Here is a 17,931-nt window from a genome sequence, read left to right on the forward strand (position 1 = left end):
GGCTATGGGGAGATCTCACATTCAGAACATCTAAGCACACCCATGCTACACATCCTCAGCTAACTTCTGTTGCTCTGGCAGAACACACAGTAGCTCTAAGAACTCAAACTAGATGAACTCAGCTTGTTTCAGGAGGTTGTATCCTATTCCTTTTGTACTCCATTAGTGCTGATGTCTGAAGTCAACAAACCCAGGATTTCATCCCCAACGCTCACCGTCATGAATCACTAAGAGTTGACTGTGCTACAGAGAGCCCCATCTCACACTGACAAAATACTCCAACACAAAGACCTATCTCCACAGCTCTTAAATCCCTCCAGGAATGATGATTCAACCACTTGAGCAGCCTGTTCCAGGGCTTGACAACCCTTACAGGGAAGAAATTGTTCCTCATGTCCAACCTAAACCTCCCCTGCTGCAACTTGAGGCTGTTTCCTCTTATTCTATATCACTTGACCCCTGAGAGAAGAGACCAACCAACCTCCAAAATCCCTTCAGGGAGTTGTAGAGAGGGAGGAGGTCTCCTTTCAGCCTCTTCTTCTCCAAGCTAAACACCCCCAGTTCCCTCAGATGCTCCTCACTAGCCCTGTTCTCCAGAGCCTTCACCAGCTGTATTGCCCTCCTCTAGACACCCTCCATCCCCTTGATGTCCTTCTTGGAGTGAGGGGCCCAGAACTGAACCCAGGATTTGAGGTGTGGCCTCACCAGTTCCCAGTACAGGAGGACAATCCCTGCCCTGGTCCTGCTGGTCACACTGTTGCTGATCCTGGCCAGGATGCTGGTGGCCTTCCCAGCCAGCTGGGCACCTGCTGGCTTACGTTCCACTGCTGACCAACAATCCCAGGTCCTTTTCCACCAAGCAGCTTTCCAGCCACAGCAGAATGAATTTGATCAGTTACCCCTTGAGAACAGCTAAGTCCTCTGTTTCTAGACTCACACCCTTTGCTACTGCAAGCTGTGAGTGAAGGGTACTAAAGAAAGTTGCACTAAGCAGCCTGAGAACCACTCTGCCTATCTACACAGCAAGTTGATGCCCATTTTCCTCCTTCACTTACCTACCTCCAGGCCTCCTGTCTTTATCCATCTGAATACAGTGCCCTATCTTCACAAAAAACCCAACCAACCAACCAAAAATCCCCCACCCTTTCATAGAGCATTTAAACACTGTTTTGTCTTCCCATAGTCCTCCATCTGCATCTTCCTCTGTCCCCTCCCCAAGACAAGGTGCAAAGCGTGGCAGGAGCCTCACCATGGCGTTGAGCTGGGAGTTGCTGGCCTGGCCGATCCCGAGGATGTTTGTGGTGTGCATCACTTCCACTGAAAAGCTGGGCAGCCAGCTGGCAATTCGAGAGCCTGGAACAAGAAATCACCACCAAAGTCATGGAATCACACAGTTACACAATGGTTTGGGTCAGAAGGGACCTCCAAAGCTCATCCAGTCCAACCCCCCTGCAGACAACAGGGACATCTGGACTTAGAGCAGGGTGCTCAGAGCCTCAAACAACATCACCTGCAATGGTGCCAGGGATGGGGCAGCTCTCACCTCTCTGGGCAAGCTGGGCCAGGCTCTCCCCACCCTCAGTGTCAAACATTTCTTCCTTCTCTCCCATCCCTCCCCCCTCTTTTAGTTTCAAACCATCAGCCCTTGTGCTGAGTCAAGCAAGGCGACAAGGTTCTTAGTTTGGACTTGATGATCCCTGAGGTCTTTTCCAACCTGGCTGATTCAGTGATTCTGTTCTCAGCAGGCAAGTGCTTTCACAGGTATTTAACACAAGTTTTCCTGTTCCCAGAAGGTACAGAGCGTTCTGCAGTGCAGAAGGGCTCCCAAAGGTCTCCCAACCATGAAGACAGCTGGAGTAAATCAGCTGATACTCTCTTCAAACACACTGTTGTAGTGGCTGGCTGCGGCCCAGAAAAGGATCAAGAAAACAACATATCCTTCTTGTCTGGGTTTAATGTTTCCCATTCAAGGGAAAATTAAATTAATCCAGAAAAGGGGAAGAAAAAAAAATAAATAATCCAGGAAAAAATTAAAATAACTCAGTTCTGGAACACATCCCCCTGAGACTTGCTGTCTTTTGGAGGACTTTTTAACTTTGTGGTTATCTCAAAGGCACCTGAGCCTCAAAACCACCACACTCCAGTCATTCTAGAACCAGACCAGCTTCTGAACAACCTGAGTCTGGCCCAAAATGGCTCAGCTATAAGAGGCTGAGAATATATTATTACAAAGAGGCACAGAGCAGCCAACCAAAGCAGCTGCTGCACTTGTGTGCTCAGGCTCAGCAGAGCAGGGCATGTGGCTGGCTCCCTTCTCCTCCTCCCGCCTTTCTGTTTAAATAAACACAGGGTTTGCTCTATATCCACTCCTCCTTCTAGCCCCACAGTAATTTTGCAGGTCTCCAAGCCACAGGAGAGCAGAGGGGGGGACAGGCAGCAATAAACCAGAGTGGTGTTCTAAATGTAATGTCTTTTGGAGAGCTAAAACACCCTAAAGTGGGAGCTACACAAGGAGCTGTGAGCCAATCTCAGTGTGCTTAGAAGGGTCTGACCCTTCTCCACCCATTATTCTCCTCCCACAAACTTCACAGATTGCAAAACCAGAGCAACAGAGGAGTCACTCTGTTCAGAGTCACTTGCACAGAGGAAAGGAGGAGTCACTAGGAAAAGCTTGCAGCACCTCCTGATGGGAGCCCCACAAACACAGAGCCCAGCATTTGCATTGCTGAAGCCTTCTGAGAAACAAGAGAGTCATCAAAACCCTGGGAGAAAGCAAGCAGACAGCAAAACCAGACCTAGAAAAACATGTGCAAGAGAAGCAAGAGAAATGGTCTCCTTCAGAAGGTGTTTGTCTGCTCACAGAGACTTCATCATGGGCTGCAATCACAGCTGCTCTGTGAGCACTGCTGAAAACACCACGAGCCAAACTGTTTGGGTGACAGGGACTCCTTTTAGGAATGAGCTTCTGCAGCCTTCTAAACCTAACCAAACTTGCCAAGTTTCTCCTGAGCTGAGCTGCTAAAGGACCTCTGACAACCTCACATCAACCCTAGAGGAGAAGGGAAAGATCAGCTTTTAGACTGCACCACAGAGGGCTTTTTCCTCTTTGACTGACAGTGATTAACCACACTCTGCTAACAGAGCATGACAGGAATTTCCCAGAGACTGGGAATGCTATGCAAGGCTGACACTGCACACAATGAAGAAATAGCAGCAGTAAAGCTGCTAACCCCAACAACCCAAAGGAAACTAAGAAAGAGAGAGCACTTGTACAAAAGCTTTCAAGAAATCTCAGCAGCTCTGACACTTCACACAATGGTAGGGGTTGGAAGGGACCTCTGCAGCTCAAGTCCAACCCTCCCCTGCCAAGGCAGGGGCACCTAGAGAAGGTCAGAAAGGAACACAGCCAGGTGGGCTTGGAATGTCTCCAAAGATGAAGACTCTACCACCTCTCTGGGCAGCCTGTTTCAGTGCTCCAGGACCTTTAAAGAAGTTCCTCCTCACATCTAAGTGCCAGGTTCTACACATTGGCCACAACAACCCCAGGAAGAGCTACAGGCTGGGGACAGGGTGGCTGGAGAGCAGCCAGGCAGAGAGGGACCTGGGGGTACTGGTTGATAGTAGGCTGAACAGGAGCCAGCAGTGTGCCCAGGTGGCCAAGAAGGCCAATGGCATCCTGGCCTGTATCAGGAACAGTGTGGCCAGCAGGAGCAGGGAGGTCATTCTGCCCTGTGCTCAGCACTGGTTGGGCCACACCTTGAGTCCTGTGTCCAGTTCTGGGCCCCTCAATTTCAGAAAGATGTTGAGCTGCTGGAAGGTGTCCAGAGAAGGGCAACAAAGCTGGGGAGGGGTCTGGAGCACAGCCCTGTGAGGAGAGGCTGAGGGAGCTGGGGTTGTTTAGCCTGGAGAAGAGGAGGCTCAGGGGAGACCTTCTTGCTGTCTGCAACTGCCTGAAGGGAGGTTGTAGCCAGGTGGGGGTTGGTCTCTTCTCCCAGGCAACCAGCAGCAGAACAAGAGGACACAGTCTCAGGCTGTGGCAGGGGAGGTTTAGGCTGGATGTTAGGAAGAAGTTCTTCCCAGAAAGTGAGATTGGCCATTGGGATGTGCTGCCCAGGGAGGTGGTGGAGTCACCATCACTGGAGGTGTTTAGGAAGAGCCTGGCTGGGGTGCTTGGTACCATGGTTTAGTTGATTAGATGGTGTTGGGTGATAGGTTGGACTTGATGATCTCAAAGGTCTCTTCCAACCTGGTTAATTCTATTCTATTCTATTCAGATGGAAACGCTTCATGTTCAAGTCTGTTATCCCTTGCCCTGTCACTGGGCACCTATGAAAGAAGCCTGCATTGATGAGATCCCCCTCTCTGTCTCTCCTCACAAAAGATCTTCCAATCCCCACAGCAGCTTTGCAGCCCTTTGCCTAACCCACTCCAGCAAGTCCCTGTCCTTCTTGAACTGGAAGAGCCCAGAAGTGGCCACAAGACTCCAAATGTGGCCTCACCATGGGCAGAGTAGCCCCTGAGAGACAACTAACTGAGCTCCTGCAAACACACTGTAAAACACACATCTGTGTTTGACACACACAAGCACTTTCAGTTTCAAGTGAAGCATGGCCAGCATCCCCTTCTCCAGGAGGGCTGCTCCCTTCACTGGAGATGGGCAGGCACACTGGATGTCACATCTGCTCAGCTCACCATCAAAGTGGAAGAAGTGATTGTGCTGGTTCAAGCGCGGCCTGCCCTCCGCCACGGGGACCACGTTCTCGTCCAGGTTCTCCCTCTGCTGATCCTCCCTCACACGTTGGCTGTCAGTGATGTTCAGGGACATCCTGCAGGTGGGGCAAGATATGTCTTGTTCCAGCCAGGACCTCAGGCAGGAGCTGAGAGAAAGAGAAAAAGAGTGAAGTTAACAGGGTGAGACAGCAGCAGCATGAGAACGGTGAGCAGCTGGAGCCTGCTGTGTACAGAACATCAAGATGTGGACTGCTTGGAGCTAACTTGTGAGGCATGCTTGATGAGCTCTGATTGACTCTGGTACAGGTTTCTTGCTTTTTTCAGCTGAAACAAGCACAATTATCACAAACTTCAAACATTCTGAAGGAGGTGGAACACCGGAACAGGCTGCCCAGGGAGGTGGGTGAGGCCCCATCCCTGGAGATATTCAAGGTGAAGCGCAGCAGGGCTCTGGGCAGCCTGATCTAGTTGAGGATGCCCCTCCTGACTGCAGAGGGGCTTGGACTGGATGACCTTTGGAGGTCCCTTCCAACCCAGACCATTCTGTGAGTCTATGCTTCCATGCATTGTCCCTCTGGCTCAGAATAAGCAAGTTTTGCCTGAAGAGGGGAAAAAACCCCAAACATTTCTCCTCTCTCCCCATCCCCAACTGAAACAAAGGGCAAACCCCCAAGTGCAGGAGCATTCAAAATACAGTGTGAGGGGGCAGAGGCACTCACAGGGTTTTCAAACACCTTTTCCAAAATACCAATATCCAAACCACCACCCAAGCAAGCACCACTCCAGGAACTCTCTGACCAAACCAGTGCTGGGCAATTCAGAATGTTTGCTTGACTCTGAACATTTCACAGGATCACAGAATCCCAGCGTGGTGAGGGCTGGAAGGGACCTCTGCAGATCATCCACCCAGCCCCTCTGCTAAAGCAGGGGCAGGTTGCCCAGAATCACAATGTCCAGGTGGGTTTGGAATCTCTCCACAACCTCTCTGGGCAGCCTGCTCCAGGGCTCCAGCACCCTCACACCAAAGAAGTTTCTGCTCATGCTCAGATGAAACCTCCTGGGCTCCAGTTTGTGCCTGCTGCCCCTTGTCCTGTCTACGCCACATCCTCCTGCCCCCCACCCTTTAGCTCTTGCTGAGCATTGACCAGCTCCCCTCTCAGGCTGCTTTTTCTGCAGGCTAAACAACCCCAGGGCTCTCAGCCTTTCCTTCTCAGAGTCTAACCCCATTTGCTGACATGCAGAAAATGAGAAGTGTTTGAAATGCAGGTTTGAAGGCTCAGAGCTGGGCCTGCTTGTTGAAGCAGAGCAATCCAACTCGGTCGCGGGTTTTGTTGCCCTGATTTTCATCGTGGTAGACCTGAACACAGCTCAACATTACACACTTGAAGGGTGGGTTTGGGTTTTTTCCCCCTCATCAGAACTCTCAAAACACTTCAGAATGGTAGAAACATTAAAAAAACCAACAAAAGGTCAAACAAATCCATTGTGTGCTTGCAAAGGGAGCGAAGCAACAGATCAAAGGCTTGGGCTGGCAGAGCAAGGAGAAAAACCTGACCACAGGAGTAGGGATATGAGCACACTGCACAACTCCTGAAGCCTCTGGGTGGTTTTCATCACTGGAGGTGTTTAGGAAGAGACTGGATGAGGCACTTGGTGCCATGGTTTAGCTGATTATGGGGTGTTGGGTGATAGGTTGGACTTATCATAGTATCATAGTATCAGTCAGGGTTGGAAGGGACCACAAGGATCATCTAGTCCCAACCCCCCTGCCATGATGATCTCAAAAGTCTTTTCCAACCTGGTCTGGTCTATTCTATTCTATTCTATTCTCTTCTCTTCTCTGTTTAAATGGAGGCATCCACAATGCTCAGAAATCAGTGCTGGGCCTCCTGGAAGCCCTATGAAGGGAGACCTCACCGCTGTCCACAACTGCCTGAAAGGAGGTTGTGGAGAGGTTGGTGCTGGTCTCTTCTCCTAGGTAATTAGTGACAGAACAAGAGGGAATGGCCTCAAGCTGCCACTGGGTAGGTTTAGAATGGACATTAGGAAAGATTTTTTTCATGGAAAGAGAGGTCAGGCACTGGAATGTGCTGCCCAGGGAGGTGGTGGATGCTCCCTCCCTGGAGGGGTTCAAAGGCAGCTTGCACAGGGCCTTGAGCAACCTGGGCTAGTGGAAGACATCCTTGCCCAGGACAGGAGGGTTGGAACTAGATGATCTTTAAGGCCCCCTCCAACCCAAACCATTCCATGATTAATTACAACTGGAAGTGTTAAGTCATCTACTGTAACATATTCCCTCCCTAAATGCACCAAGGAGACGATTGTCACTCAGCTTCAGGAAAATAACAGAAAGACAGAAAGAAAAGAGAAGAACGGAGGGGCAGAGGCGAGGCGGAGGGAGGGGCAGAGGCGAGGCGGAGGGAGGGGCAGAGGCGAGGCGGAGGGAGGGGCAGAGGCGAGGCGGAGGGAGGGGCAGAGGCGAGGCTGGAGGGGCAGAGGCGAGGCGGAGGGGCACAGGCGAGGCTGGAGGGGCAGAGGTGAGGCGGAGGGGCACAGGCGAGGCGGAGGGGCACAGGCGAGGCGGAATGGGGCACAGGCGAGGCTGGAGGGGCAGAGGCGAGGCTGGAGGGGCAGAGGCGAGACGGAAAGAATCCCAAAGCATCCTTTTAGACACAAAGAAAACAACTTTCTGAAGAGAAGACCTTGGCCTTCTGAAGTGCTCAGTGGGTGATGAAATATTCATTGGATCCAGCAGCAGTGGAAGAGGAGTTTCTGCCATGGAGGCACATTATCTCATTAGAGACTTCTCGGAACACAGCTAAATATTGATGGCAAGGTTTGTCATAAATGACAACAAATTAGCACAGGGAGCAGAACCTCTGCTTTGACAGTGAGCAGAAGGGTCAAAAGCTGCTTGCAGGAAGTAAGTTGCTCAGATGACAGCACAGGGACAACTGAACTGACCATGCATGTCAGCAAGTCCCAATGCAAGCCCCAGCTCCCCTTTCATTTTTTAAGCACAAGTGTGAAAATGGGAGGGCTGCTACAAAAGATCTAAGAGAAGACACATCTAGCTCAGCACACAAGCATCTGCTACTCTTTACTACTACTATTTACTACTGAGTGTGAGAAGCAGCAGAGAGAGTCTCCCAAGAGTCTCCCAGGTCCAACCACCAGCTGCTTAGGGACCTCTACAGCTAGTTCAGTCAACCTCTTTTAGAGCTCTGGTGGACTCAGCCCTCCATTCCATCAGACATGGTCTCCACAACTGTCCTGAAGCACACAACACTGTGCAAGGGTGAGCTGTGTAAAACTATTCCCCAGTTTCTCTTTAAAGCTGATAGGGACCTGAGGATCTCCCTGGCAGGGATCCGAGGATCTAACTCAAGTTTTTCTCCCTCACCTGAAAATCAGCACACTCTCATGGGAAAGGTGATGCATAGGGTAAAGGAAGAGGGAGAAGAGTGTGCTTTACCAAGCAGTTACAAAGCAGAGCAGGGTAGCAGCCTGCCACTGAGATATCATAACTCAGCACTCTCCACCCATTAGGTGACAAGACCTTAAAGTCTGGGGGGGCAGAAAGAATGTACCATGTTAAACATGGAAATGACTGAAGTGAACATGACTTGGACTTGGTTATCAGAAGAGCACAAGTGGTGTTCCCCAGGGCTCAATACCAGGGAAAGTTATCTTTAATAATCTTTTCAATAATCTGGACAAGGGGATCCAGGCACACTCAAGTAAGTTTGCAGATGACACTAAGTTGGGTGGGGAGTGTTGATCTGCTTAAGGGTCAGAAGGCTCTGCAGAGGGATTTGGAGAGGCTGGATGAATGGGCTGAGGCCAGGAGGATGAGACTCAACAAGGTCGAGTGCTGGGTCCTGACCCTGGGTCACAACAACCCCAGGAACACTCCAGGCTCGGGGCAGAGTGGCTGGAAACTGCCCAGCACAAAAGGACCTCGGGGTGCTGGTTGACAGCTGGCTGAAGATGAGCCAGCAGTGTGCTCACCAGCATCCTGGCCTGGATCAGCAATGGTGTGACCAGCAGGAGCAGGAAGGTGATGGTGCTCCTGTACTGGGCGCTGGTGAAGCCACACCTCAAATCCTGGGCTCAGTTTTGGCTCTCTGGCTCCAAGACAGACATTGAGGGGCTGGAGTGTGTCCAGAGAAGCTGGTGAAGGGTCTAGAGCACAAGGCTTGTGAGGAACAGCTGAGGGAACTGGGGTTGTTTAGCCTGGAGAAGAGAAGGTTGAGGGGAGACCTTCTCACTCTACAACTGCCTGAAAGGAGGCTGGAGTGAGGTGGGGGTTGGTCTCTTCTACCAAGAGACAGAACAAGAGGAAACAGCCCTAAGCTGTGCCAGGGCAGGCTTAGGTTGGACATGAGGATCATCAACTTCACTGAAAGAGAGGTTAAGCACTGGAACAGGCTGCCCAGGGAAGTGATGGAATCATCATCCCTGAAGTGTTCAAACCCCATGTAGCTGTGGCACTCAAGGCCAGGGTTTAGGGGTGGCCCGGGCAGTGTTAGGTTAACCATTGGAATCAGCAAACTTGGGGAGGTCTTTTCCAACCTTAGTGATTCTAAGATGACCAAGGCAGTGAGCATTCACAGTTTGGCTGACAGTTACAGAATGAACCAGGTTGGAAAAGACCTTTGAGATCATCAAGTCCAACCAATCACCCAACACCATCTAATCAACTAAACCATGGCACCAAGCACCCCAGCCAGGCTCTTCCTAAACACATCCAGGGATGGGGACTCCAACACCTCCCTGGGCAGCACATCCCAATGGCCAATCACTCTTTCTGTGAAGTCCATCACTTGTCATCCTGATCTCGCTTCTAGACATGCCTACATACCCCAGCTGAGCCTCCCAGGCCTGGAAACATACCTGTGGAAGAGGTGGCCACAAGGGAGTCTCCGAGCAGACTGCATGGCGTCCCAGCAAATGGCACAGTCGTCATTGTTGGCTGCCAGCTCCTCTGGTGTGGCAACTGCAAACCTGCAAAGGAAAGGCAAGAAACACAAGTCATGATCACACCAGCTCAGCATGGGCTCCTGTCTAGAGAGGCTGCACAGAGACAAATTGAGCCTCCACATGAACTCTTCCTTGCCAGCAACTTTGTTAGTAGAATCATAGAATTGTTAGGGTTGGAAGGGACCTCAAGGACCTATTACAAGAGGGATGTGGAGGTGCTGGAACGTGTCCAGAGAAGGGCCACAAGGATGATCAGAGGGCTGGAGCACCTCTCCTGTGAGGACAGACTGAAGGAGTTGGGGCTGTTCAGTCTGGAGAAGAGAAGGCTCCGAGGTGACCTCATTGTGGCCTTCCAGTATCTGAAGGGGGCCTACAGGAAGGCTGGGGAAGGACTTCTCAGGACTCAGGTAGGGATAGGACTAGGGGGAATGGAATGAAGCTGGAGGTGGGGAGATTCAGGCTAGATGTGAGGAGGAGGTTCTTCACCATGAGAGTGGTGAAACCCTGGAATGTGTTGTCCAGGGAGGTGGTCGAGGCACCGTTCCTGGAGGTGTTTAAGCCCAGGCTGGATGAGGCTCTGTCCAGCCTGATCTAGTGTGGGGTGTCCCTGCCCATGGCAGGGGGGTTGGAACTAAATGATCCTTGTGGTCCCTTCCAACCCTAAATGATACTATGATACTATGATCATAGAATCACAGAATCAATAAGGTTGGAAAACACCTCAGAGATCATCAAGTCCAACCTGTCACCCAGCACCTCAGGACTACTAAACCATGGCTCCAAGTGCCACATCCAATCCCCTCTTGAACACCTCCAGGGATGGTGAGTTCACCACTTCCCTGGGCAGCACATCCCAATGGCCAACAGCTCTCTCTGGGAAGAACTTTCTCCTAACCTGCAGCTTAAACTTCCCCTGGCACAGCTTGAGACTGTGTCCTCTTGTTCTGGTGCTGGGTGCCTGGGAGAAGAGACCAACCCCCACCTGGCTACAACCTCCCTTCAGGGAGTTGCAGGCAGCAAGAAGGTCTCCCCTGAGCCTCCTCTTCTCCAGGCTAAGCAACCCCAGCTCCCTCAGCCTCTCCTCACAGGGCTGTGCTCCAGACCCCTCCCCAGCTTTGTTGCCCTTCTCTGGACACGTTCAAGTGTCTCAATGTCCTTCTTAAACTGAGGAGCCCAGAACTGGACACAGGACTCAAGGTGTGGCCTAACCAGTGCTGAGCACAGGGCAGAATGACCTCCCTGCTCCTGCTGGCCACACTGTTCCTGATGCAGGCCAGGATGCCATTGGCCTTCTTGGCCACCTGGGCACACTGCTGGCTCATGTTCAGCCTACTAGCAACCAGTACCCCCAGGTCCCTTTCTGCCTGGCTGCTCTCCAGCCACTCTGACCCCAGCCTGGAGCACTGCATGGGGTTGTTGTGGCCAAAGTGCAGCACCCAGCACTTGGACTTGTTGAATGCCATCCTGTTGGACTCTGCCCATCTGTCCAGCCTGGCAAGGTCCCTCTGCAGAGCCCTTGTACCTTCTAGCACATCAACTCTTACTCCCATCCCACTGCCATGACCAGAGGACACCTCACACTACAGCAGGTTGCTCACAGCCACATCCAGCCTGGCCTCAAAAACCTCCAGGCATGAGGCTTCCACCACCTCCCTGGGCAACCTCTGCCAGTCTCTCACCACCCTCCTGGGGAAGAACTTCTTCCTCACATCCAATCTGAATCTACCCATTTCCAGTTTTGCTCCATCCCCCCCAGTCCTATCACTCCCTGACACCCTAACAAGTCCCTCCCCAGCTTTCTTGGAGCCCCCTTCAGATCCTCGAAGGCCACATGAAGGTCTCCCTCAATCTCTCCTCATCAGAGAGGTGCTGGATCCAGCCCTCTATTTTTACCCAAACACTCAGCCCTCTCAGGCCTTCCTCACAAGCACTTTTGGATGTGTTTATTTTGCACATCTCCACACATCCTAAGCACACAAAAAAAAAGCTCTGATTTAATATCTTCCAAGAAATATGACCACCAGGTCGAGAACTTCCAAGATGTAATCTGCACAGCTTTGTCTTCTGTCAGTTTGCTGAATGACTTAGAATAGCTGTACCCATTGAGATGGCTTCTTGGGATCATAAGCATTTATGGTCTGACTAGTTCTGGCCTCAGATGTTTTGCCAGCTCTCATTTATCTTCAGCCTTTTTTCCCTTTCATGTAAACTACAGCCCCATGCAGGCAGCTGCTGCACAGTACCCAAAGATGGGACGACATGGAGTGGGGCACAACAACATTTCAGGGTGCTGCTGGTCTGGCATGGACCTGAGGCACAGCTACACAGCAGGAGGGAGCTCCCTGCCACTGGCAGCTTCAGGAGGAAGCCAGAATGGGCTTCTCCCAGAACAATCTCTTTAATATCTTTATTGATGACCTGGAGGAGGGGATTGAGTCCATCATCAGCAAATTTGCAGATGACACCAAGCTGGGGGCAGGAGTTGATCTGTTAGAGGGTAGGAGAGCTCTGCAGAGGGACCTTGCCAGGCTGGACAGATGGGCAAAGTCCAAGGGCATGAGATTGAGCACATCTAAGTGCCAGGTTCTCCCTCTTACAGCAAAGGAATTGTTCCTCATCTCCATCCTAAACCTATCCTGGCACAATTTCAGGCCATTTCCTCTCCTTCTATCACCTAAGACTAGGGAGAAGAGACCAACCCCAACCTCACTGCAACCTCCTTTCAGGGACTTGTAGAGAGCAATGAGGTCTCCCCTCAGCCTCCTCTTCTCCAGTTCCCTCAGCTGCTCCTCACCAGCCCTGTTCCCCAGACCCTTCTCCTGCTTCATAGCCCTTCTCTGGACACACTCCAGCACCTCAGTGTCTTAAGCAATTCAGACTGGACTAGTTCAGAGCTCAAATCACCTGAGCCCACACTGAAAATGGTACAGGAATAACCCCCCCACTCCTGCCACTCTCAAGGTAAGACCAAACCACTGGCTCAGAGATGCAGTCACATCTGGCACCGCAGCAGCTTTTAGCAGGCCTCCCAATTCCTCTGTATTGCCCCGCTGCAGAGGGGTGGACTGAAGGAATCCCAAGGTGCTCTCAGCATTGCTACAAGTACAGAGTCTGCTTCGAGCTGGCTTCAGGTTTAATGAATAGCTCATTCAAGCAGTACTTTGATTTCCTTGTAGGCAGTACCTGTGGAGTACAGCCTAATAAAACTCAGAGCATTTTGTTCTCCCACAACCAAAGCCAGCATCTGACAACTGAAGCAGAGCTTATGTCACCCCAAGAAAACACAGAAGAAAGCCTGGCCAAGAGAGTTCCCTTATGGCCAGCACACCCAGTAGTACTGCTAGGATAAGTCAAGCCCACTCAGCTGTTAAAGCCAGAAAGAGTGTCCACACCAACAAAGAAAATAGTGACAAAGTTCCTCTGAGTGTCAAGACTACGTCTCTACAGCTTAAACCATGGCATGGTGTATCAGAGGAGTGTAAGGGAATCCCAAATTCTGCATCAGGATCCTTCATCATGAGGATGATGAATGGACTGGAACACCTCTCCCATGAAGACAGACTGAGAGAACTGAGGCTGTTCAGTCTGGAGAAGAGAAGGCTGAGAGGGCATCTGATTAATGCCAATAAATATCTGGGGGGTGGGCGTCAAGAAGGGGTGAGTCTCTTTTTGGTTGTGCCCAGTGACAGGACAAGGAACAACAGGTCTGAGTTGGAACTCAGGAAAAGGAAGCTCCAGCTCAACATGAGGAGAAAGTTCTTTGCTGTGAGGATGCTGGAACCCTGGAGCAGGCTGCCCAGAGAGGTTGTGGAGTCTCCATCTCTGGAGGCTTTCCAAACCCATCTTGGCTGTGTTCCTGGGTGACCTGCCCTAGGTGATCCTGCTTTGGCTGGGAGGTTGGACTCTATCTCTAGAGCTCCCTTCCAACCCCTAACACTCTATGATCCTCTCCCTAAGGTCAACAGCACGCTGGCAGAGCAGAGGCTCACCTAGCTTCCATGTTCCCAACCACACGCAGGTAGTTCTTGTGGCGCCGAATCCTTCGCTGGACCTCGTGGAAGAGGTAGCGCAGCTGCATGAAGATCACCAGGCTGGCCATGGACAAGGAGAAATTGCCAAAGAGCTTGGGGGAAAAAACAGAAGGGTGGTTAGAAACAGACACCAGCAGTGTGACCTTCTGTCCAAGAAGGCAAATGGTCTCCTGGGGTGCATTAAGAAGAGTATGGCCAGCAGGACGAGGGAGGTTCTCCTCCACCCCTACTCTGCTCTGGTCAGACCACACCTGGAGTATTTTGTGGCCAGTTTTGAGCTCCCCAGTTCAAGAGGGACAGAGGTCCCTCTGGAGGGTGCAGTGGAGGCTATGAAGCTGATCAAGGGACTGGAACATCTGTCTGATGAGGTAAGGCTGAGAGACCTGGGGCTGTTGAGCCTGGAGATGAGAACACTGAAAGGGGATCTGAGCAATGTCTACAAATACCTAAAGGGTGGGTGTCAAGAAGAAGGGGGCAAGCTCTTTTCAGTGGTGTCCTGTGATAGGACAAGGGGCAATGGATACAAACTGGAACCCAGGAAGTTCCAGCTCAACATGAGGAACAGCTTCTTTACTGTGAGGGTGCTGAAGCCCTGGAGCAGGCTGCCCAGAGAGGCAGAGTCTCCTTCCTTGGAGACTTTCAAGACCCATCCGGATGTGTCTCTGGGTGACCTTCCTTGGCTGACCCTGCTTTGGCAGAGGGGGTTGGACCTGATGATCTCTGGAGGTCCCTTCTAACCCCTAACATTCTGTAATTCTGTGGAGAACCAGAAGCCACCACAAGAAACTGCCTCAGGTCTTTAGAGAAAAGGCAGCACTGAAGACTTTCTTCTCTGGTGTGACCGTTCTGGGCTATGCCTTTAAGAAGGACAGCTAGTGCAGCACTCAGGCTGAATGCTTTGGTGTAAAAAAGGAAAACAAAAGATAGTTCTACACCAGTGTCCTTGGCAGATCAGTGGGAATGTAACTTCAAGTTTTAGTTGTAGTTCAGTTTGTTTCTCAGTGCAGCTGCTGTCTTTCTGTGCTTGGCGCTGACCTTGGGCTCATGAGATAAGAAACGAGTTCTTTTCCTTCCCTTAGCGTAGGCTTGGAACCAACACAATTTCCCTAAGCATCACTTTGTTCTCTCTAACCCCTTTCTGGGGAAAAAGGGAGGAAGGGGGGGAAAAAGGGAGGAAGGGGGGGAAGAAGGGAGGAAGGGGGGGAAAAAGGGAGGAAGGGGGGGGAAAAAGGGAGGAAGGGGGGGAAAAAGGGAGGAAGGGGGGGAAAAAGGGAGGAAGGGGGGGAAAAAGGGAGGAAGGGGGGGAAAAAGGGAGGAAGGGGGGGGAAAAAGGGAGGAAGGGGGGGAAAAAGGGAGGAAGGGGGAGAAAAAGGGAGGAAGGGGGGGAAAAAGGGAGGAAGGGGGGAAAAAGGGAGGAAGGGGGGAAAAAGGGAGGAAGGGGGGAAAAAGGGAGGAAGGGGGGGAAAAAGGGAGGAAGGGGGGGAAAAAGGGAGGAAGGGGGGGGAAAAAGGGAGGAAGGGGGGGAAAAAGGGAGGAAGGGGGGGAAAAAGGGAGGAAGGGGGGGGAAAAAGGGAGGAAGGGGGGGAAAAAGGGAGGAAGGGGGGAGAAAAAGGGAGGAAGGGGGGGAAAAAGGGAGGAAGGGGGGAAAAAGGGAGGAAGGGGGGAAAAAGGGAGGAAGGGGGGGAAAAAGGGGGGGGGAAGGGAGAAGGGGGGGAAAAAGGGAGGAAGGGGGGGGGAAAGGGAGGAAGGGGGGGAAAAGGGAGGAAGGGGGGGAAAAAGGGAGGAAGGGGGGGAAAAAGGGAGGAAGGGGGGGGAAAAAGGGAGGAAGGGGGGGGGAAAAAGGGAGGAAGGGGGGGGGAAAAAGGGAGGAAGGGGGGGGAAAAAGGGAGGAAGGGGGGGGAAAAAGGGAGGAAGGGGGGGAAAAAGGGAGGAAGGGGGGGGAAAGGGGGTTTTGGGGGGGGGAACCCTCCTCCAGCGAGGAGGGGCAGGCTTCCTGTGCTACATTCCTTCCTGTGTATTTGTGTGTACATTGATCACATTTCATCCTGCTTGTAAAATCAGCTCTTTCCAATTTCCCTTCTCCTACTGAGCTAGCTGTGCTTTGGGGAGGGAGGGGGAGAACTGAACTTCTTCCACCACCACGTCTTGAGACCAAACTCCTTTCCAGTGAGGGTGGGGAGACACTGCAACAGGTTGCCCAGGGAGGTTGTGGAAGCTCCTTCCCTGGAGGTGTTAATGGCCAGGCTGGATGAAGCCTTGAGCAACTTGGGCTGGTGGAAGGTGTCCCTGCTGATGGCAGGGGGGTTGGAACTGGCTGATCTTTAAAGCCCCTTCCAGCCCAAAGCATTCTGTGAGTTTGGAGGTTAGGAAGAAGTTTTACACAGAGGGAGTGACTGCCCACTGGAATGGGCTGGCCAGGGAGGTGGTGCAGTCACCATCACTGGAGGTGCTCAGAAGGAGACTTGATAGGGTGTTTGGTGCCATGGGTTAGTTGATTAGATGGTATTGGATGATAGGTTGGACATGATGATCTTGAAGGTCTCTTCCAACCTATTCTATCCTATCCTATCCTATTCTATCCTATCCTATCCTATTCTATCCTATCCTATCCTATTCTATCCTATCCTATTCTTTCTAACCTATCCTATTCTTCCTATCCTATCCTATTCTATCCTATCCTATTCTATCCTATCCTATTCTATCCTATCCTATAGATCCACTTTATTCAGCCCTCTTGGACTTAACATCCTCTGCTGCCAAAAGAACTCCTATCCTATCCTATTCTTTCTATCCTATCCTTTCTATCCTATCCTATCCTTTCTATCCTACCCTATCCTACAGATCCACTTTATTCAGCCCTCTTGGACTTAACATCCTCTACTGCCAAAAGAACTCACTCTGACTTCACTCAGTAACAAAGCTAATTAAACACCTATTAAACAGATAATTACAGAGTAGTTAATACTCCCTAACAAAGTTCTTTGTGAAGACTCTGTGCAGGAGGGAAGAAAGCCAGACACCCCCCGCCCCTACATTTATTGAACTAAGTTCTCTGTAACAGCCAAGAAGAAAAGACCAAAGACAAAAAAAAATCATGTCTGTGAGCTCAACACCGTTTCATACCAGCATATGGATGTGATGCATCAAGTCCAGTGAAAGCAAGGTCACCTCCATGATGAAATCTGTGTAGTAGACATAAACGTCCTTGCCCTCCCATGTCCCTTCGTGGTCGAGATCCCAGAGGTGAATGGCGTATCTGCAAGAGCAGGAAAGGAACAGCACTCCATCTGCTTCTGCTCAACACCAGCTCCAGCTTGCAAACAACTTCTGGCTATGGGGGCTTTGGAATCATAGAATGGGTTGGTTTGGAAGGCACCTTAAAGATCATCTAGTTCCAAGCCCCCCTGTCACGGGCAGGGACACCTTCCGCTAAACCAGATTGCTCAAGGCTTCATCCAACCTGGCCTTGAGCACTTTCAGACTTGGGAACCCCCACAGCTTCTCTCAACAGCCTCTTTCAGGGCCTCACCACCCTCATGGGGAAGAATTTCTTCCTAATGTCTAATCTAAATCCAGCTTGTTCCAGTTTGAAGCCATTATCCCTTGTCCTATCACTCCATGCCTTTGGAAAATCTCCCTCTCCAGCTCTCCTGTAGCTCCTTTCAGGTCCTGAAAGGCTGCTCCAAGGTCTCCCTCAAGCCTTCTCTTCTCCAGGCTGAATAACCCCAACCCTCTCAGCCTGTCTTCATATGAGAGGTGCTGGAGCAGTTTGCACTTCCTAACCCCAGAGCCCACAGCTCTGTGCTTCCCTGGGGGAAATTTCTTTTCAAGGCTACTGGTTTCAAGCAGGAAGCTTTTAAAAGGCAAACAGCAACCAGCGCTTAGCCCACGCTGGCATCACAGCCACCAGCAGCTAACAGGAGGTGTAGCACTGCTATGAACTCCTGCAAGAAGCAAAAGCCACACTGGGCATTACAGTATCTAAAGGCCCCCATTTTTCAGCACATGAGGTCTTTCTTGAGTGAAGCACTGCAGCTTGGTGACAGGCCTAGCATGCCAAGAGTTGACAGAGAGGTTCTGTGCTGTGCCTCATGTCCCACATGTGCACCCACATCCTACTCTTCCAAAGCACAAGTTCTGGATCTTTAAAATGCCTTTTACAAAGGCATGGAGTGGCAGGACAAGG

The 17,931-nt window shown here is 51.3% G+C and overlaps 1 protein-coding gene across 2 annotated transcripts in view; it reads right to left on the reverse strand.

The window, feature by feature from the left end:
• Positions 1 to 17,931, reverse strand: part of AMFR (autocrine motility factor receptor) — a 61,510-nt gene that overhangs the window by 23,719 nt on the left and 19,860 nt on the right. For both annotated transcript variants that reach the window (XM_068166528.1, XM_068166527.1), the window contains exons 6-10: positions 16,869 to 17,001; positions 13,704 to 13,837; positions 9,628 to 9,738; positions 4,693 to 4,877; positions 1,250 to 1,353 (exon numbers count right to left, since the gene is read on the reverse strand). In XM_068166528.1, the coding sequence (XP_068022629.1) occupies positions 1,250 to 1,353; positions 4,693 to 4,877; positions 9,628 to 9,738; positions 13,704 to 13,837; positions 16,869 to 17,001 (667 nt within the window). The remainder of the gene's footprint in view (positions 1 to 1,249; positions 1,354 to 4,692; positions 4,878 to 9,627; positions 9,739 to 13,703; positions 13,838 to 16,868; positions 17,002 to 17,931) is intronic.

Source organism: Melanerpes formicivorus, unplaced genomic scaffold (assembly GCF_026170545.1).
Source record: "Melanerpes formicivorus ecotype bairdi unplaced genomic scaffold, bMelFor1.0.p_v2 SCAF_102, whole genome shotgun sequence".
Classification (NCBI taxonomy): Eukaryota; Metazoa; Chordata; class Aves; order Piciformes; family Picidae; genus Melanerpes; species Melanerpes formicivorus.